This window comes from Lissotriton helveticus, chromosome 7, assembly GCF_964261635.1.
Source record: "Lissotriton helveticus chromosome 7, aLisHel1.1, whole genome shotgun sequence".
NCBI classification, from domain to species: Eukaryota; Metazoa; Chordata; class Amphibia; order Caudata; family Salamandridae; genus Lissotriton; species Lissotriton helveticus.
In genome coordinates this window covers 1061481094-1061502514 of record NC_136068.1, presented here as the reverse complement: position 1 = coordinate 1061502514, position 21421 = coordinate 1061481094, and the positions used below count along the sequence as shown (strand labels likewise).

Genomic DNA, 21421 nt, shown 5'->3' with positions numbered 1-21421 from the left:
AAAATAAAATTCTGTCGGCCCGATAAGAGACCGTAATACACACAAGAGACCTGCTCATCATGTTACTTTTCAGTAAGTGAGATTTTGATAAGGAGATAAATGAGGTATAACGAATCTTTCAGAAGGAGAGTCAACCGAATTCCAGGGTCAAAGGGCATCGGAGCACTAAATTAAAGCCGAGACGAAGAAATAACTGGATTTACCGATGGGCAGTTGATGTGAATGGGCAAAAAGATAATGGTGAAGGATGGATGGAAAATGGTGTATAGCTGGAGGGTGAATTATCACAATTTTTTGTCTAGAAGGGATGTGGGTAAGGGGATGGACCGCATGGGTCAAAAACTGAGGACTGTGAGGAACTGGAGCAGGATGAAGCCATTGAATAATTACACTTCATGAAAAGACCCAGTTGTGTTTTATTGTTCACATTGTATTAACATTAAGCTACCAATGTTATGGCAGATAAGCGGTACTTATGCATTGGCCGAATGTTTTCGTTTTTTGGTATCATGGCAGCTCTGGTTAACTTTGGATGTCCCTCTATTATAAGTGAGATACTGCCAGATAACTTAACATTTGCAGGATATAATGTGGGTGTGTGCCCGGTGTCACGTATCCATATCAGTGTATCATGATGTCGGGAAGCTAGAACTGATTTTGCTGACCTTGCAAAATTCGTAAATGCACACTTGTGCTGTTAGAGAAGCACAGGTTTCTGAACTTTGCAGTTTGCAGTGGAAGCAACTGCTTTCGAAAGACACTAGTTCAAGACAAAGTGGCTTACCAGAAATCTGGAGGCTTTATCAGAATCTGAAATGAAAAGGGGGATAAAGGAAGCGGGTCCTCTTTTGCCGCATGCCAGCCAGATACTATACCGCAGATTACTGCACTGCTCTGCATCGAACGCCCCGAAGTGTAGAGATGATAATATATATATTTTTAATAGTTATGAACCTCCTTGAACATCCAGGCTCTTGTAACCGAGGTTAGTATAAAGTAGGTCAATTGGCTCTTTCCATATTCATACTTACAGCTCTTTCGCAAACCTCTGAAAACTTCCACTGGCAGCTGTAGACCCATTTCAATGTGACAGACTGCATTTTTCTGTTATGTTTTTGGCGTTCTGCATGCTTAATAATTCGTGTATTGTAGTTTCCGGTGTCTCCATTCCTGTATGCCAGAACTGGTGTTTGGAATGCTGATAGTGAATGATGTAATACAATGCTGGTGTTTGGTCTGGAGTAGAAATTAGGAGAGAGTTACAGTTTGAGGGACAATGGAGACCTGACAGGACCTACCTGTGGTTTCCTAAGGGCCTAACCTAAAATAACTTACGTCCTATCTAAGAGGCGCCAGACTTTTGTATGAAGACACTGCCCTCAGACTTATGAGTTATTAAGGACCTAAGAGTAAATGCAGCAGGACTCTGGTGGCAATTGGGAGACGTTTCTGGCACGAGGAGAGATCTGTTGCGAGAAGCAACATGGTCCTGTGACCATGGAGGACTAGTTTGGAGCTAGGGATGCTGGACTGTGGGAGTCCAGTAAGAATGGTACGCAAGATCTTATGGGCAAGAAACCAGCTTTGATCTCTAGCGCACGTCAGTCAGTGCCGGAAGAAGAGGGTGTGATTTTGGGAGCAAAGTAGCGTAACTTATTTGTGTGAGACGCTCACCAATGTCTTGAATTCCATGCATGTTGTCAGAGTGGAGGCTCAGGCTATGTAGACTTTCACAGCATTAGGTAGGGTAATACGTTGATTTTTGATTGAGACCGGTCTGGAGTTGTTGAAGGAGGGATGGCCAAGCCCTCCTGCTTAATTTAGAAAGAGAAGCAGGACTTTCTCCAAAGCCATCGGAGAGAGAAATGAGACCATTGTTCAAGGGTAGATAGACTGTGTCACGAAGCCCTAGATAGTAGAAAGACAGATTGCCTAGCGCTTGTCCAATTGCGTTGTTAAAATATGACGTTTAGTTGGTTATTCGGCCAGGTTATTTGATATATATGGAGGTTATATTATACTATGTACTGCTGTTAAGAAATTGGACTTTTTCCCCACCAACTGTGCAGTTCATTAGGGTGGGGAATTTCGGATGGTGATTCCTGCTTATTGACACGTGTCCTATACATCTTATTGGTAATGCATGTGTTGAGTTAGTACATTCCTATGTAAGTTGACTACTGCTGTTTGGGGATTGCAGTTTATTTAAATTGTTGTATGAAATACAGTTTATGTAAATGGTTGTGGTGCATTGAATTCTTAATACTGCAGGACATTCCTACTTATTGCTCTTAACTAAGTGTCTAACCTGAAATAAAGATCTAACTTCCTACCAGAGTGGCTCCAGCCTCTTGCCTGAATACCCTGCCCTGTGATTTCCTCACGTATTTATATATCACATTTAATCTACCTAATCACTTCTAGATGCTGAATTTTAGTGTTGCTGTTGCCAGCACAAAGACACTTATTTTATCCACCCCAGAAAAATGAAAGGCTGTGTGTTTTGTCTCAATGTGCTGTGTAAATGAGGTTAAAGTGGATATTGTGTTACCCAACCCCAATAAATAAGTGAATAAATAAACATAGCTGACAGCTCACCAGCAGTTTAGGCACGAAGCAATGTTTACTAGCTAAATTGGTCATTTACAAAGATATGGTCACCACCGTGTGAGCTATGACATTTTGTAACAACAAAGACTGAGATCTCAGGATATCCCATGGTTTAGAAATGGAGTTAGGGAGTTGGGTCAGCGTGGCAGTCCAGATGGTTTTACTGCCTCATGTTCCAGAAAGGGACAGTTCCAGCAATGTTTTAAGGCATGGGTAAAGTAGGCAATTGCCAGGGCTTCTTTCTTCCAAAGGCAAAGGGCCCCATGCTAATGTAATTATCCTGTCACTCTGTTTTACCTTTTGTCGATTTTTCTGTCATGACTTCGCTACCTCTACCAATCTGCCCCTCTCTTTTAGGGGCCCTTAAAATAATATATATAACAAATATAAAACCTACTGGTGTTCTTCAGCAGGTAGTTATAGTCAAAAATGAGTTTCCATAGGAAAAACATTTTTTATTCTGCTAATAACTATGGTGCCGTTTGACATCATTTTTTTTTTTTTTTAATTCTCACAATTCAATATCTTAGCAGTTCAAGTGTCCAGAACAATATTCCACAATGCAACAATAACACAATACATGTGCAGGTCACCATCAATAACATAAATCAGTGGGTTAACTGCATAGGGGTCTCGCCCTCCCGTATTCTTTTCACATTGTCCGAGCTTCTCTAACCTTCTGGCGTGTATACCATGGGGGGTCCACCCAAGGGTCCGCATATACACATGCAAAAATGACAAAACAAAACAGCATAAGCATGTTGTGGCATTGCAACACTGTTCTTTGAATTCAGTATACATAGAAGGCTACCTCTTGCTCTCCTTCCTCATCTACTTTTAAGCTCTCATGTCCCCACTGCTGCTGCGCCCGGTTCCGCATATGTAGCGAGCCTTTCCTGACGCATTAATAAATCATCCATCCACATCTTAAATTTAGATGCACGTCCCCTTCCCCATCTACAGGCTACCCTTCTCTTCGCCATGAGTAGTGATATAGCAACAAACCTTCTGTGGTCCGCTTTTATCGGAGTGACAAACCCCAATAGTGCCATTAAGGGGTCTGGTTCCAGTGTCGCGTCTATCATTTGCTGCAGAGCCTCAAAGACTCTATTCCAATAGTACCTAACGCCTGGGCAGTCCCATGCTAAGTGTGAAAATCCGCACCAGGGGCACGACACCTGCCGCACCTATTGTACTCCCTTAATTTATGCATCTTAGCAGGTGTATAGTATAATCTATGGAGGAATTTGTAGTGTATGATGCGGAGTCTGCTGCTCGCTGAAACCCTCTCAGTGTGCAGGCAACAGGTCTCCCAGTGTGTATCTGTCGGAGGTCGCCCTAGTTCCACTTCCCATTTCACCCGTGACTGCGATGCAGGCCTTTCTCTTAGTGCATGGGCTGTGTTATAGATCAGGGACACTAGTCGTATGAGTTTAGCCCTGTCCAGCATTGAGTTTAGCGGACTCAGTATTCTTGGTTCATCCGGAAACGGCAGGGTAAGCGCTTTAATACTGTGCCTTAGTCGAATATACAGAAATACATCTAGCGGTGACCGTAATTCCTCCGCACACATGTGCTCAAGGGTACGGAACTTACTCTCATGGTACAGGTCTTCCCAAGTAGCCATACCATATTTTCCCCTGAATCTCTTAAATACTTCCTCTTGAAGTAGTGGAATGTCTGGGTGATATGTAAGGGGCTGCAGCAGTGCATATGTCAATGGCACGCCCAACATTTCCGTAATCTTGTGCCACGCTATGATCGTACTGTAAAGTGCATTCGGTTGTCGTTCTCTTTTCCCAATCTCGCTGTATATTGCCCCTTCTAGTGGAACAGGATGAGCCAACCAATGTTCCGCCGCGACTTATGGCATATAGCGAGGCTGTTTAATCCAATACCACACAAAGTGGGCTTGCGCCGCTATAAAATATTACTCAAAATCAGGAATTCCGAATCCCCCTTGGGAATACGGTCTAGTCAATACTTCCCATTGTAGCCGAGGCTGTTTACCTCCCCAGACCAGCCGTATTAACTCCGACTTCAGGGCCTTAAAGAAGTATGAACCCGGATAGTACGGTATATTCAGAAATAAATATAACAACTTTGGGAGTCTCACCATTTTAATTAAGGAAGCTCGCCCCGCCATGGACAGGGGAAGTGCCACCCATCTCGTCACGCAGTCACCCAGCCTGGACATGATAGTACCATAGTTTGCCCTCAGTAGTTCCTCCCTATTCCTTGTAACTTTAATTCCCAGGTATTTGAGCTCATCTGTGCACCATTCTAAGGGGTAGTACATCTCAAATCGTTTCACCGCTGCCGTAAGTGGAAAAAAGCTAGATTTGGCCCAGTTTATTTGTATACCGGACAGTCTCCCGAATACGATGAATTCCCGCAGTACCGGGCTCAGATTCTGTTGTGGGTTACGAATATATAAGGTAATGTCGCCCGCGTATAACGAGATAAGTATTTGGCGCTGAAAGCACCGCAGTGCTTTATCAGTGTGATTTTGCCACAGTTTTGCCGCGAGTGGTTCCACTGCCAGTGCAAATAGCAGCGGCGACAGAGGACACCCTTGTCTAGTTCCCCTCGTTATCTCGAAAGGTTGTGAAGTGTGGCCATTGATCAAGACCTTGGCCACTGGTTTAGTATAGAGCAATTCGATACAAGCCAAGAAGAAGGGTGGGAAGCCCATCCGCTTCATCACTCCGAAGAGATACCCCCATTCCAGCGAATCGAACGCCTTGGTAGCATACAAAAAAGTAGCTGCCAAGGGGAGGTCTGGGGAGGTGGTGTGCAAGATCATAAACAGCGCCCGCAAGTTTTGAGAGGTCGCTCTTCCAGACACAAAACCCGACTGGTCTGGCAATATCAGATGTTCCATCAACAGACTCAGTCTCGTCGCTATAAGCTTAGCTAGTATTTTCGCGTCACAATTAAGCAACGATAACGGCCTATAGGAGTTGCATATTTCAGGGAGTTTACCAGGCTTTAGTAGCGACAGTATCAGCGCTTCTCTCATAGTCGGAGGCAAGTGTCCCACTTCCAATGCGTCTTAATAAACTTCCCTAAGTACCGGAGCCATGATCTCTATATAAGTTTTATAAAATGCCACCGTGATACCGTCAGTCCCCGTGGCCTTGCCCAATTGCATATTCATAATGGCATCTCGCACCTCATCCAGCTCAAATGGCGCACATGAAAAGGTCCTCTGTGCGTCGCTAAGCCACCCCAGTGCCACATCCCCTAGGAAATCGTCCAGTCTCACGTCCACGTTACTTGTTGTGGCATACAACAAGCTATAGTGTTCTAGGAACGTGCCAAGTATATTGTGTGTGTCCCGGTGAGTTATACCCTCTGCATCTTTTATTGCCGGAACGTAATTGGCGCATCACGGTCTTTTCACCTTTTGCGCAAGTATTCGTCCCGGCCTATCTCCCTCACTAACTTCTGGCGACCCAATACTTGCTTTTGTATTTCGCCTCCCTCTGTGCTTCCTCCATGTAAAGTGTCAGTGTCTCCCGAAAGCCTATTTGTGCGTCTGCACTTGGGGTCACTGCAAGTTCAGCTTCCAACCGTTTAAGGTCCCTGTCAAGAGCCCTGATCGTAGCCTGGATATCTTTAAGCACCCCCGCTCCTTTGCCTATACAATAGCCCCGTATCGTTACTTTAAAAGCCTCCCAAACCAACACCACACTCGCTACCGAATCTTTGTTTCGTTCAAAAAAGTCAAGTATCTCCTCTCTCAGTTCTTCTTGAAAGACCGTGTTCAGCAGAATTGAGGGATATAACCTCCAAGGGCTACGTGGCACATTGAAGTCCGTGGAGGAGAGTGCTAACAACACTGGTGCGTTGTCAGAATATATTCTAGCAAGGTGCCTCGTGTCCGTTATTGCAGGTGCGAGTCCTCTAGACACCAGGAAATAATCCAGTCTGGCCCATGAGTTTGCTTGTGCTGTGAAGTGCGTACCCTCCTTCCCTGTGGGTGCCTATGCCTCCAAGCATCTATCAAATGATAATTCACCTTGATATCCTAAACCACTGCCTGTGCATGGGTGTAGTGATGCGGTGCAGAGTTAGATCTATCCGTGCTGGGATTGTACGGGACATTACAATCGCCTCCCCATATTATATGTGTAGCCTCTATTTCACAAATCTTGGCCCATAGAGCTTCGAAATACCCGGGGGCATCAACATTCGGTCCATAACAACAGACTAAAATGACAGATTGGGTACCCAGCCCTCACCATGCCACACAATACCTCCCATCAACATCGCATAAGTTACCTGCCATTTGGAAAGGCACCTGTTTCTTGACTAATATTGCAGTCCCACGGGCATAACTCGAATAGGAAGAGAAAAGTCTAGTCTCCGCCCATTTGCTACCAAAGGTGACCTGCCTATTACGTTGGCAGTGAGTTTCCTGTAGCATAGCAATGTGCACATTATGTCTATCCAGAAAGATAATACCTGTCTTTTCTTTCTAGGATCCCCCAATCCTCTCACATTCCATGTAATTATATTAAGGTCAGTTCTGGTGGTCTCAGATATCATCTCTAAACATCTGCATCATAGTCATTGGTAGACAGGATGGACTCCCCCACCCAGCCAGCATCCCACGTCTCAAGCCAACATTACATTGGATATCTTGAACCTGCTCACACCACTGGATTTTCATGTATTCGAACTCATAACTCATAAACAAAAAACTCCCAAACATCGCACCCATATTCCCCCCTTCCCTCCCCCCTCCCACTGAAGCAACCCAATCTTGCCAGCATCATTCATCCACCTCCCCTCCCCCCTCCCCATCCAACATGTCCGTGCAAAGTCTAACTTCACAGCAACTCGGCATTCGCCAAACATTAGTGGGGTATACCCTCCGGGGGCTGACTCTAGAGGACTACACAGTCTCTCCTCTCCCATTGAGGACTGTTTCGATGAAACCCACAAGGTCCTTTGCATCCGGGAGAGGTGGTCCGGAGTTCTATAGTATCTAACACCTGGTGCATATCCTAAATTACTTTACAGTTTCTATGTACCTCATTTATGGAATACTTGCCACCTACGGATCTTCAGTCATGTTGCGTTCTCTGTGTACTCAATGTAGGCGTTCATCCTCTCTGGCTTGGGGAGGCTCTCTGAGACCCATTGCGACTCTCTCGATCCCGGTTAGGTCTTTTCACCGATTTTAAGTAGTCTTCCACTTGACCAGGGTTAGTGAAGAATTTTTGGTTGCCCTGATGCGTAACCCGCAATCGTGCTGGATAGAGCAGTGCATAGTCAATCTGGGCATCCCGTAGCTTTTTCTTGACATCAATGAACTTTCTGCGTTCTTACTGCACCATGGGCGTGAAGTCAGGATATATTGAAAAGTTATTACCCTCGTAGGACAAAGTTTGCTTATATCGGGCCGCTCGCAGGGCCACATCTCTATCACGATAGTTCAGCAGTCGTGCAATAATGGGTCTGGGTGTGGCTCCAGGCACGGGCCGCGGTCCCAGGAATCTATGTACTCGTTCAACAATGAATTGCGGGGAGAATGCTTCTTTCCCCACTACCGAAAGCAACAACTTCTCTACGTATTCCTCCATTTTGGCGGTATTTGTGGATTCCGGAATCCCCACCACGCGTATATTATTGCGCCTACTGCGCGCTTCCAAGTCCTCATTCTTGGCCGCTATCGTTCTCAGGATGGTATCCATTCGTGCAAGTTGAGTTGTGTGCCCTGCTGTGATGTCGTCATTGTCAGAAATGCGTCTTTCCACGTCAACGATACATTCCTCATGCGCATCCAGCTTGTGTGCAATCGCATCCATTCTTGACGACATGCGGTCCACCTTTTCCACTACAGTCGCGAAGCCCTGTCTCATTTCTTGCAATATATTTCCCATATTCGCACCCTGCGATCCAGTGGCTCGCTCCTCATCGATAGGTTCCGTCTCAATCTGCTTATTTTTGGACCCCGATTTAGCGTTCTCAAAGGTGAGCTTCGGCTGCCTGGTTTTCCCATCGTTTCGACAGTCGTGGTGCCCGACGTATAGTGGAATCTCTGCACACTTTTTCCCCCCTCCGCTTCACTGCACAATTCTGCGCCGGGCCGCCGTTGAAATTACGTCAAGCTGCAGGGACCTCCCACAATTCACCCAGTCTGTCAGCCGGTTCTTGGGCCGTGTTACATCCAACTGACCCCTCTCGCGTGTCTATCCAGCCCTCTTTTCTATAGGGATAGTCCCCCGGTATCACACCTGGCCAGCTACACAGTAGTTCAGAGGATCTGGTCCCCGCAGAGTGCTCGCAATGTTCTGTCCGTGAGTACGGCCGCGCCTCTGCAGCTGCCCCAAGATCTGCGCCACTGTATCCGCCAGCACACTGCCCCTTATCACATGGAGCTCGGCATCTCGATTTGTATCCCTAGAGGAAGCCAGGAAGGGTGGGGGGGCGGGATGGGGGAGCAGGGGGCTCAAGCAACGGCACTGTCCGTGGCAACTTCCTTCAGGCACTATCAGTCCCCTTCCCGCGCCAGTCCGGGTTTGGCAGAAGCGTGGGACTGTGCCAAATGTATGCTGAGGGCTTCCTGGGTCACCGCACAGGGTATCGGGCTGCCATTTTCAGGGCAATCAATGCATATTCTTGGCCCTCTTTTCGGTTTGTTTTTTTATCCCCTTTTTTGTTTCCTTTTGTCTCCTCGCGTCAAACCTCACTGTCGGCCAGGCCTCTTTTTCCAGTCCTGCGTGCCGTTTGACATCTTAACTAAGTTTTCAAAACTGATGTGCCAATCGCTACAGCTGCTGTTTGGACGGTTTCGGGGTGATTCGTAAAGCGATACCGAAAAAAATGGAGGGAGGGATCCTAAAACGCTTTTTCCCCATGCAGGTTCCCATAGGGATTTTAGATACGGCTACTGCCCGAACTTCTGAATGGAATTATACCAAATTTAACAGAAAGCTAGATCTTGGTCCAAAAAGAGTGCTTTTTTGTAATTTGGTGTAAATCTATTCAGTAGTTTTGGATATATTAAAGAAAAAAATGCAGTGAATGGCTGAATGCAACCTGAGAGAAAAGTTGCGGCAGCCATTTTGTAAATCAGGACACGGTTCTCTGGGAGGAGGGGGAATAGAGTAGAAATAGGATATCAGGGGTCTGTTTGCGCACACGAGGAAACGAGGATCCACTGTGGAGCGCAGCACGGCCGCTGTGTGAATCTGCGGGAGATCCAGAACCCAATTTTAAAAACTCATACACCCACACAGCCATTTACACACCCACTCAGAGACCATGAAAACCACTCGCACCCATTTACAGCCTCATTAAACCCACACACACACACACACACACACACACTTATAGTTAGTTATCTCAAGTAACTATAACTCGTGCTCTGAGTTAGCTATACCTTGCACCCGCACTATGAACTATTAATTATCCCACATATTACATCACTCATGACATCCCCTATGGTATTTTTATGTAGTGCTTATGAATAGGGCTCCCGGTTTTATGGTATTTATTTTATGGGCATTTCCGTCTGTATTTACCCATATTTCGTTTTTGATCATTTTATCTATTTATCATATTTATTTTGGGTTTTGTGGAAAAATGAAGATGAAATTAGTATATTTCCATATTTAATTAACCTGTAAATATGCACTTATGCTTGAATGCCTACTAAGTTTCAATTCTGCAAACGCTGGCAGAAGATAAATCAATGCATTTGAAGAAAATATGCAAATTTTAGTTTCAATCTTGTGCATATCTACTGCTGTTAAAGCCTCTTTACTAAAAGTCCTTTCTTTTTTAGCCCCCTTACTTATCAATCCACACAGCTATTGGTCTGGCAGTCATGGCAGACAGAATTTAGAATTACTCAAAAAGCAACCCGATTTACGTTTTTATCCACATTTAAAAATAAATACAGACAGGAAAATGTTTTCTGTCTGTATTTATCTGTAAAAATCAGTAAAACGCAAAACAGGGAGCCTTACTTATGAACTGTTTAAAATGGGTCCCACAAAATAACTCCCTGGAAGGAGAGTATACAATGAGTTTGGCACTTGCTGCACACAGACTCCTTTGCCTGTTAGTGCTCAAAAACAGAAATTCACAGACTGGAGGGAGATCAGAAAATGGAGGAAGGGGCCTGGGATCGGTGGAAAAGAGAGAGCCATGTTATCAAGAGACATTAGTGGAAGAAGGGTCGGGAGCAGCGGCGGCTCCTCTGCTAAGGTGGAGGAGCGTTGCCCCACTGCGTAAAAAGGAAGACAAAAATTACAATAATGTGTTGTTATTGTCATTTTATTTTTAGGTCTCGCCTGGCGATAGCAGCGCATGCGCTGCTCTCGCCATGCAAGTGCCTTTTGCGATCGATTCTCGGAAAGCTTAACATGCACGCGCGTAGGGATGGACAAAATGGCTGCTCTCGTCCCATTCATCCAAACATAGTGAACATGCGTACATACGGACAGTGGACAGTCCGATGCCATCTTGTGCCCAGCTTTCCATTGTCCTGGCAACTAAGCTTCTTGTCAGAAGCTTTGTCACACTGCCTTGTTTTAAACACGCCGGCTTCCTTCAGCTCTGGCTCCGTCGAGCTGTGATGTCTTTTCTGGGGACACTCAGTGTTCACGTTTATGTGCTTGTTACTCTTGTTGTTAAGTAATAGTTCCACCAAACCTCTTCAGCACATGCAGCTGACAGTGATTGTACTGTACACCTGCCTCTCTGCACCCAAGGGCTTACAGCTACCTCATATTACGCAATATTGGGACAGGCGTTTATAGGGACCCTGCTTCCTGGCACACTGGACTGCCTGCACACAGCTCTCATCCGGCATATACCTTGACACCACCGCCAGGCACACAAGGCTGTGTTTACGAACTTCTCTCCTGGTACAGTGAACTTTGCACCTCCGTCCTTGCACCCAAGACTGTATGTACATACAATTTATAAATATCCTTTATATTGGTATATTAGAAACTGTAAGCATGCACTGTACCAGATGGAAATAGAATGTTTATATTCTGCAACTAGTTTTCAATAAAAAGATTTACAAAAAAAGACTGTATGTACAACTTCGCTGGCACAGATGGCTGGGGCACACACAATTAGAACCCAGGGCTGTGTTTATACATTTCACGGATATCTGTGTATACACATCTCTCTCTGCACACATGGTAGTATGAGGCACGCAAAGTTGTAAGGTTCAGATCGTTCTATCTGCAGAAAGGACTAGGCAACCCTCCATCCTGGATGTAGCCTATCTGCTAGAGCAGTCGACTTCGAAGCTGGGGGTCCAGGTTCGAGTCTCGGCATTGAAGCTCAACACCCTGTGATTCTGGGCAAATCACTTAATCTCTCCGTGCTCAACAAAAAACCCAGTGCCTAACATAACAAGCATTTGCAATGCAATAGGTCTCGCATGTACGCGCGTTTAAGCTATTGGCATTGTAAATAACTGCCTTTTATTTATGTTTTAAGAATGAAAATAAAAGGCATTGTCATTTACGATGTCAATAGCTCAAACTCGCGTAAATGCGAGATCTATTGCATTGCAAATGCTTGTTTCCTATTGCATGCAGTCAGTGTGGGGCGGGGTGGGGCTGGCCAGAGCAGGGGAGGAGTGGTTTGCACTCCCAAAGTGCGCATGAACTGTTCGCTGGCTCTCTTGGGCAGACCAAACAGTTCATGCGCACTTTGCATGTTCCACACCAGGCTGCATTACACAGCCTGGTGAGGTACATGCACAGGCTCTCTGTTCCAATCTGATCACTGATCCATGGTGCTCAGGCCAATGACAACGCTACATTGCAGCGATTTGCTCAGGAGATCCTGTGTACCGGGTTCCTCTGCTGCCGCACGGACCTCAGAATGGATGAAGAAAGAGGACGCAGGGGAGGCGGCGGCAGACTGGCCGTACTAAGGAAGTATTTCTATTTTTTTATCAATTAACCACTACCCTAACTCCTCACACACACCACCCCTGCCTGGTAGAAGCTGCTACTGGTCAGGAGCAGCAGGGAAAGTGGGAAGGCTGGGCGGCACTTGAGCACCCACAAAAACTAGAAAAAAAAGCTGCTCTTGGTGTTTTGTTTATTTCAAACTGCAGCAAACTCATCAGATTACACTGGAATGATGTTCTTTAAGCCTAACTCATTTCGGGCTTCCAAGTCCTTGATCACAGGCCAGTGCATGACTGTTCAACAACACTATTACGGAGCGATGATTACATCATTAAATACCAATTCCGCCATTTTATTTTATTCCAGCAAAGAAAAATATCGGTAAATGCGTTATATATGTACAGTGTGCATGTATGAGATAAAGAATTAAATGTGGGTTGATTGTCAGGTCCGTTCAACTCTGGAACAGTCTTCTACTCAAAACTTGGCTTTTTCCTGTAAAATGTTCCAGATTTTCCTTAGCGCCTTCGTTCGAGCAGGCTAGCACCGGGATTCCTTTCAAGTTGCAATTGAGCTTTTATAAATATTCTTTCATTCCTTGATTGAGTTTGTTTTGGTAATGTCAACAAGACCCTCATGAATTTCAGTGGGAGGCAGAAGGCTGCATTCAAACCCCCGATAGCGGGAGTTGTGGGAGTAATACGTCTCTAGGGAGGAACCAGATACCAGGCTATATGTTAACAATTGGTAACCAAAGCTGTGCTATGCAGCTAAAGCTGTCTGGAGCTGGTCCTAAAAAGTGACAGGTCGGCTCTGCACATTTGACACAGTTTTGACAGCTTCGACTTTTCTGCTCCTTAGGTGGTGTGCATATTATACTGTGCATGTAAGCGGGCCAAAGAGAATTCCCCACTCCCCGCCAGGGCACTTTAATGTGGTGCCGGCATCACAGAGCACTCCCCTGACATGCTGTTAACTGAGGCTGGGGTCCAGGTGTTGTTTTAGCCTCTGGGGCATTCTCACCTCGGCTCACTGCCTCGCGTACTCAGCCATGGGCCACTTCTCTAACCCCCTCCCCAGCCTATTATAGCCTCAGGGCATTTAGATGGCAAGGAAGGTGTCAAAAAGAAGCAGTGTTATCACCCACAGGGCCATCACTTTTTGAACATGGGGAGCAAGGAGGGTGTGTGGAATGCAGGGGCTCGAAGGTGGGCAGGTGATATTTGGCCATTCTCACCTAACCTCTTCCTTCCCCCAGAAGCAGCAGCAAAATGCATTTTGACACCACCCTTGCCAAGTAAATGCCCTGAGGTTATAGTGGGCTGAGGAGGGGGTAAGAGAAGTGGCCTCCTTAGCAGCCTGGTGCTGTCACCTCAGCCCCAGTGTCTTTTAGGCCTTGTGGTGGAGAGGAGAGAGCTGCATATAATTAAATATAGCGCCACCGTCAGAGCTGCAGACCATGAAACTGTGTTCGAGTCCCAGCGTCAGCACAACATCCTCTGATTATGGGCACATCACTTTATCTCCATACTGAAATTGAAAATGAATTTTATCTTGTGTAATGAAATGTAACTGGTGCTCATGTCTCCAATGACTTTGGACCAACTTCACGCTATATAAAACTAAAACAAAAATAACCAGCCAATTTCCTGTGAGACTGACCAGATGGAGAATGTGGGACACTTTTTTGGGAGTGCCCGGGCCTAATTGTGATCCCAGTCCGACCCTGTGTATAGTAATGAGAGGTCCTTGTTTGAACAATGGTGTAATTTCCCCCATGCTTTCATCCCTACAGTCCCCAGTGACCTGACCCCGGAAGAACAGCAGGAGCTGGAAAACATCCGACGTCGGAAGCAGGAACTGCTGGCTGACATACAGGTGAGAGGCTACAGGAGGCAACGGCTTCTAGATATTACTACTAGTACGAGATTGAGATACCCGACGTTCAGGTGAGAGCCAAAGACACTGTGGGGAGATGTCGGCCACACAAAGCGCAAGCAAAACTGTCTAGTGCACAGTAGTGCATGCGTGCAATGCCCATAGTGCTGAAAGGGCTTCAGCCACCTTCCTCCCCCGCCAGCCCTTAATAGTGTGTCTTAGCACGGGCTGCTGAGGGATCACTGGGCAGTCTCTGGTGTCTTACCTATGGCACCCCCGAGTTTTTCACAGGTCTTTAAAGACCATGAGCATATTTACATACCTTTGTAAACTGGATAACTAGGCTTTGGTTTTGTTCAGGTTCCAGTACCCCGTGGCCTATTCCTTACATTAGTATTTAACTTTTGCTGCCATAGTGTGAGAATGTATTTCATGAAAAGGAATATAAAGTAGGGTTACAAAAAGAAAAATTCCAGCCATTTGTTATTTAAAGAGCATGCAAAGGCCTCGTATTGACACTAAATAGGGCTATAAATAACATAGTATGTAGTCATGTGTTATGTGACTTTTCTTTCTTTGTTCCCTTTAATTATCAGTCATGGATCATTCAGGCAGTCCTAGAACACAATTAAAGATGATTTCTATGTATATTTGCTGTTCCAAGTAGGCACAGATAAGTGCTGAAAATAGGCTTTAGGTGACTGCCTATTTTTGTACCGTCTGGGATATCAATATAATAAGCTGGCAACTCTAATCACAAGCCTGGAAGTTTGTTGCAGGATGAGCACAATATTTGAGGAGGAAAGTCCTGGTCCATCCTCAGCTGAGAGGAAATGTAAAAACCACGGCCCATCGATGACGGTGTTCAAGTCCCCTACAGGACTACCGGTGTTGACAGTGATTACCTTTGGACATCTCCCTTTGTTGCTGGCGTTGTGAAAGGAGCATAAAAAGGACTTTAAAAGACATGAGTTGATCCAGAAATCTCCAGGCCTGACATCTATAACCAAGGTATCGCCTCTACCTTCATCTCACCTTCTGGAGACGGAGGAATCGGGACAAGCGATTGTTTGGTCCAGCTTACAGTCCATCACAGCTTAGGGTTAAATGCCAGGACACGGATGATGAGGATGATGCACACATCTAGGATACCTCTAAGTTCATGGAAGGGGACTACTTCTTCACGGCTTGTCATCAAACACAATGATCCGACTCTTTTCAGGAGCATTCTCTGTACGAAGCATACAAAGAACATCAGGAGGTACGGAGTGATGCCATGTTGGTACCAACTTCTCTTGTCACGGACTTTAGGCACGTGCTCCATGATTATTATATACAACAAGGGGTGGTGATGGACAGAGTCTCTGAATTAAGCAGAGTACTCTCACCCAGTCAAGAGATCAGGGCTAGATCCAACACCGTTTTTTAGCTCATTGCACCATCCCAGTTTCAGAACCTGGCTGTATGCAAATTTGTCTGTCCCTGGCCCAGTGCATCATGGGAACAGGGCAGACCAGACTACAAAAGCCAATTCTTACACTGGGAAGGAAACAAGCTTCCGGGGACCGGTTTCTGGCATTTCAGCCGTCTTCGGCCCGGCTTGCTTGAATCCTGATGGTGCAATGAGCAAGGGACTCACATCTGAGCATACCCTTCCACGCTTAGGGTGGACAAAATTATTTACAACAAGGGGTGGTGATGGACAGAGTCTCTGAATTAAGCAGAGTACTCTCACCCAGTCAAGAGATCAGGGCTAGATCCAACACCGTTTTTTAGCTCATTGCACCATCCCAGTTTCAGAACCTGGCTGTATGCAAATTTGTCTGTCCCTGGCCCAGTGCATCATGGGAACAGGGCAGACCAGACTACAAAAGCCAATTCTTACACTGGGAAGGAAACAAGCTTCCGGGGACCGGTTTCTGGCATTTCAGCCGTCTTCGGCCCGGCTTGCTTGAATCCTGATGGTGCAATGAGCAAGGGACTCACATCTGAGCATACCCTTCCACGCTTAGGGTGGACAAAATTATTTACAACAAGGGGTGGTGATGGACAGAGTCTCTGAATTAAGCAGAGTACTCTCACCCAGTCAAGAGATCAGGGCTAGATCCAACACCGTTTTTTAGCTCATTGCACCATCCCAGTTTCAGAACCTGGCTGTATGCAAATTTGTCTGTCCCTGGCCCAGTGCATCATGGGAACAGGGCAGACCAGACTACAAAAGCCAATTCTTACACTGGGAAGGAAACAAGCTTCCGGGGACCGGTTTCTGGCATTTCAGCCGTCTTCGGCCCGGCTTGCTTGAATCCTGATGGTGCAATGAGCAAGGGACTCACATCTGAGCATACCCTTCCACGCTTAGGGTGGACAAAATTATTTACAACAAGGGGTGGTGATGGACAGAGTCTCTGAATTAAGCAGAGTACTCTCACCCAGTCAAGAGATCAGGGCTAGATCCAACACCGTTTTTTAGCTCATTGCACCATCCCAGTTTCAGAACCTGGCTGTATGCAAATTTGTCTGTCCCTGGCCCAGTGCATCATGGGAACAGGGCAGACCAGACTACAAAAGCCAATTCTTACACTGGGAAGGAAACAAGCTTCCGGGGACCGGTTTCTGGCATTTCAGCCGTCTTCGGCCCGGCTTGCTTGAATCCTGATGGTGCAATGAGCAAGGGACTCACATCTGAGCATACCCTTCCACGCTTAGGGTGGACAAAATTATTTACAACAAAGGTATTTACAACAAGGGGTGGTGATGGACAGAGTCTCTGAATTAAGCAGAGTACTCTCACCCAGTCAAGAGATCAGGGCTAGATCCAACACCGTTTTTTAGCTCATTGCACCATCCCAGTTTCAGAACCTGGCTGTATGCAAATTTGTCTGTCCCTGGCCCAGTGCATCATGGGAACAGGGCAGACCAGACTACAAAAGCCAATTCTTACACTGGGAAGGAAACAAGCTTCCGGGGACCGGTTTCTGGCATTTCAGCCGTCTTCGGCCCGGCTTGCTTGAATCCTGATGGTGCAATGAGCAAGGGACTCACATCTGAGCATACCCTTCCACGCTTAGGGTGGCCGAAGACGGCTGTAATGCCAGAAACCGGTCCCCGGAAGCTTGTTTCCTTCCCAGTGTAAGAATTGGCTTTTGTAGTTTGGTTTGCCCTGTTCCCATCATGCACTGGGACAGGAACAGACTAATTTGCATACAGCCAGGTTCTGAAACTGGGATGGTGCAGTGAGCTAAAAAACGGTGTTGGATCTAGCCCTGATCTCTTGACTGGGTGAGAGTATTCTGCTTAATTCAGAGACTCTGTCCCTCACCACCCCTTGTTGTAAATATTTTTGTCCACCCTAAGCGTGGAAGGGTATACTCAGACATGAGTCCCTTGCTCATTGCACCATCAGGATTCAAGCAAGCCGGGCCGAAGACGGCTGTAATGCCAGAAACCGGTCCCCGGAAGCTTGTTTCCTTCCCAGTGTAAGAATTGGCTTTTGTAGTTTGGTTTGCCCTGTTCCCATCATGCACTGGGACAGGAACAGACTAATTTGCATACAGCCAGGTTCTGAAACTGGGATGGTGCAGTGAGCTAAAAAACGGTGTTGGATCTAGCCCTGATCTCTTGACTGGGTGAGAGTATTCTGCTTAATTCAGAGACTCTGTCCCTCACCACCCCTTGTTGTAAATATTTTTGTCCACCCTAAGCGTGGAAGGGTATACTCAGACATGAGTCCCTTGCTCATTGCACCATCAGGATTCAAGCAAGCCGGGCCGAAGACGGCTGTAATGCCAGAAACCGGTGCCCGGAAGCTTGTTTCCTTCCCAGTGTAAGAATTGGCTTTTGTAGTTTGGTTTGCCCTGTTCCCATCATGCACTGGGACAGGAACAGACTAATTTGCATACAGCCAGGTTCTGAAACTGGGATGGTGCAGTGAGCTAAAAAACGGTGTTGGATCTAGCCCTGATCTCTTGACTGGGTGAGAGTATTCTGCTTAATTCAGAGACTCTGTCCCTCACCACCCCTTGTTGTAAATATTTTTGTCCACCCTAAGCGTGGAAGGGTATACTCAGACATGAGTCCCTTGCTCATTGCACCATCAGGATTCAAGCAAGCCGGGCCGAAGACGGCTGTAATGCCAGAAACCGGTCCCCGGAAGCTTGTTTCCTTCCCAGTGTAAGAATTGGCTTTTGTAGTTTGGTTTGCCCTGTTCCCATCATGCACTGGGACAGGAACAGACTAATTTGCATACAGCCAGGTTCTGAAACTGGGATGGTGCAGTGAGCTAAAAAACGGTGTTGGATCTAGCCCTGATCTCTTGACTGGGTGAGAGTATTCTGCTTAATTCAGAGACTCTGTCCCTCACCACCCCTTGTTGTAAATATTTTTGTCCACCCTAAGCGTGGAAGGGTATACTCAGACATGAGTCCCTTGCTCATTGCACCATCAGGATTCAAGCAAGCCGGGCCGAAGACGGCTGTAATGCCAGAAACCGGTCCCCGGAAGCTTGTTTCCTTCCCAGTGTAAGAATTGGCTTTTGTAGTTTGGTTTGCCCTGTTCCCATCATGCACTGGGACAGGAACAGACTAATTTGCATACAGCCAGGTTCTGAAACTGGGATGGTGCAGTGAGCTAAAAAACGGTGTTGGATCTAGCCCTGATCTCTTGACTGGGTGAGAGTATTCTGCTTAATTCAGAGACTCTGTCCCTCACCACCCCTTGTTGTAAATATTTTTGTCCACCCTAAGCGTGGAAGGGTATACTCAGACATGAGTCCCTTGCTCATTGCACCATCAGGATTCAAGCAAGCCGGGCCGAAGACGGCTGTAATGCCAGAAACCGGTCCCCGGAAGCTTGTTTCCTTCCCAGTGTAAGAATTGGCTTTTGTAGTTTGGTTTGCCCTGTTCCCATCATGCACTGGGACAGGAACAGACTAATTTGCATACAGCCAGGTTCTGAAACTGGGATGGTGCAGTGAGCTAAAAAACGGTGTTGGATCTAGCCCTGATCTCTTGACTGGGTGAGAGTATTCTGCTTAATTCAGAGACTCTGTCCCTCACCACCCCTTGTTGTAAATATTTTTGTCCACCCTAAGCGTGGAAGGGTATACTCAGACATGAGTCCCTTGCTCATTGCACCATCAGGATTCAAGCAAGCCGGGCCGAAGACGGCTGTAATGCCAGAAACCGGTCCCCGGAAGCTTGTTTCCTTCCCAGTGTAAGAATTGGCTTTTGTAGTTTGGTTTGCCCTGTTCCCATCATGCACTGGGACAGGAACAGACTAATTTGCATACAGCCAGGTTCTGAAACTGGGATGGTGCAGTGAGCTAAAAAACGGTGTTGGATCTAGCCCTGATCTCTTGACTGGGTGAGAGTATTCTGCTTAATTCAGAGACTCTGTCCCTCACCACCCCTTGTTGTAAATATTTTTGTCCACCCTAAGCGTGGAAGGGTATACTCAGACATGAGTCCCTTGCTCATTGCACCATCAGGATTCAAGCAAGCCGGGCCGAAGACGGCTGTAATGCCAGAAACCGGTCCCCGGAAGCTTGTTTCCTTCCCAGTGTAAGAATTGGCTTTTGTAGTTTGGTTTGCCCTGTTCCCATCATGCACTGGGACAGGAACAGACTAATTTGCATACAGCCAGGTTCTGAAACTGGGATGGTGCAGTGAGCTAAAAAACGGTGTTGGATCTAGCCCTGATCTCTTGACTGGGTGAGAGTATTCTGCTTAATTCAGAGACTCTGTCCCTCACCACCCCTTGTTGTAAATATTTTTGTCCACCCTAAGCGTGGAAGGGTATACTCAGACATGAGTCCCTTGCTCATTGCACCATCAGGATTCAAGCAAGCCGGGCCGAAGACGGCTGTAATGCCAGAAACCGGTCCCCGGAAGCTTGTTTCCTTCCCAGTGTAAGAATTGGCTTTTGTAGTTTGGTTTGCCCTGTTCCCATCATGCACTGGGACAGGAACAGACTAATTTGCATACAGCCAGGTTCTGAAACTGGGATGGTGCAGTGAGCTAAAAAACGGTGTTGGATCTAGCCCTGATCTCGTGACTGGGTGAGAGTATTCTGCTTAATTCAGAGACTCTGTCCCTCACCACCCCTTGTTGTAAATATTTTTGTCCACCCTAAGCGTGGAAGGGTATACTCAGACATGAGTCCCTTGCTCATTGCACCATCAGGATTCAAGCAAGTCGGGCCGAAGACGGCTGTAATGCCAGAAACCGGTCCCCGGAAGCTTGTTTCCTTCCCAGTGTAAGAATTGGCTTTTGTAGTTTGGTTTGCCCTGTTCCCATCATGCACTGGGACAGGAACAGACTAATTTGCATACAGCCAGGTTCTGAAACTGGGATGGTGCAGTGAGCTAAAAAACGGTGTTGGATCTAGCCCTGATCTCTTGACTGGGTGAGAGTATTCTGCTTAATTCAGAGACTCTGTCCCTCACCACCCCTTGTTGTAAATATTTTTGTCCACCCTAAGCGTGGAAGGGTATACTCAGACATGAGTCCCTTGCTCATTGCACCATCAGGATTTAAGCAAGCCGGGCCGAAGACGGCTGTAATGCCAGAAACCGGTCCCCGGAAGCTTGTTTCCTTCCCAGTGTAAGAATTGGCTTTTGTAGTTTGGTTTGCCCTGTTCCCATCATGCACTGGGACAGGAACAGACTAATTTGCATACAGCCAGGTTCTGAAACTGGGATGGTGCAGTGAGCTAAAAAACGGTGTTGGATCTAGCCCTAATCTCTTGACTGGGTGAGAGTATTCTGCTTAATTCAGAGACTCTGTCCCTCACCACCCCTTGTTGTAAATATTTTTGTCCACCCTAAGCGTGGAAGGGTATACTCAGACATGAGTCCCTTGCTCATTGCACCATCAGGATTCAAGCAAGCCGGGCAGAAGACGGCTGTAATGCCAGAAACCGGTCCCCGGAAGCTTGTTTCCTTCCCAGTGTAAGAATTGGCTTTTGTAGTTTGGTTTGCCCTGTTCCCATCATGCACTGGGACAGGAACAGACTAATTTGCATACAGCCAGGTTATG

At 46.6% G+C, this 21421-nt stretch overlaps 1 protein-coding gene across 3 annotated transcripts in view; it reads left to right on the top strand.

Annotated features, from left to right (window-relative positions):
• Positions 1 to 21421, top strand: part of CYTH1 (cytohesin 1) — an 836242-nt gene that overhangs the window by 324448 nt on the left and 490373 nt on the right. For all 3 annotated transcript variants that reach the window (XM_078653934.1, XM_078653933.1, XM_078653935.1), the window contains exon 2: positions 14305 to 14387. In XM_078653934.1, the coding sequence (XP_078510060.1) occupies positions 14305 to 14387 (83 nt within the window). The remainder of the gene's footprint in view (positions 1 to 14304; positions 14388 to 21421) is intronic.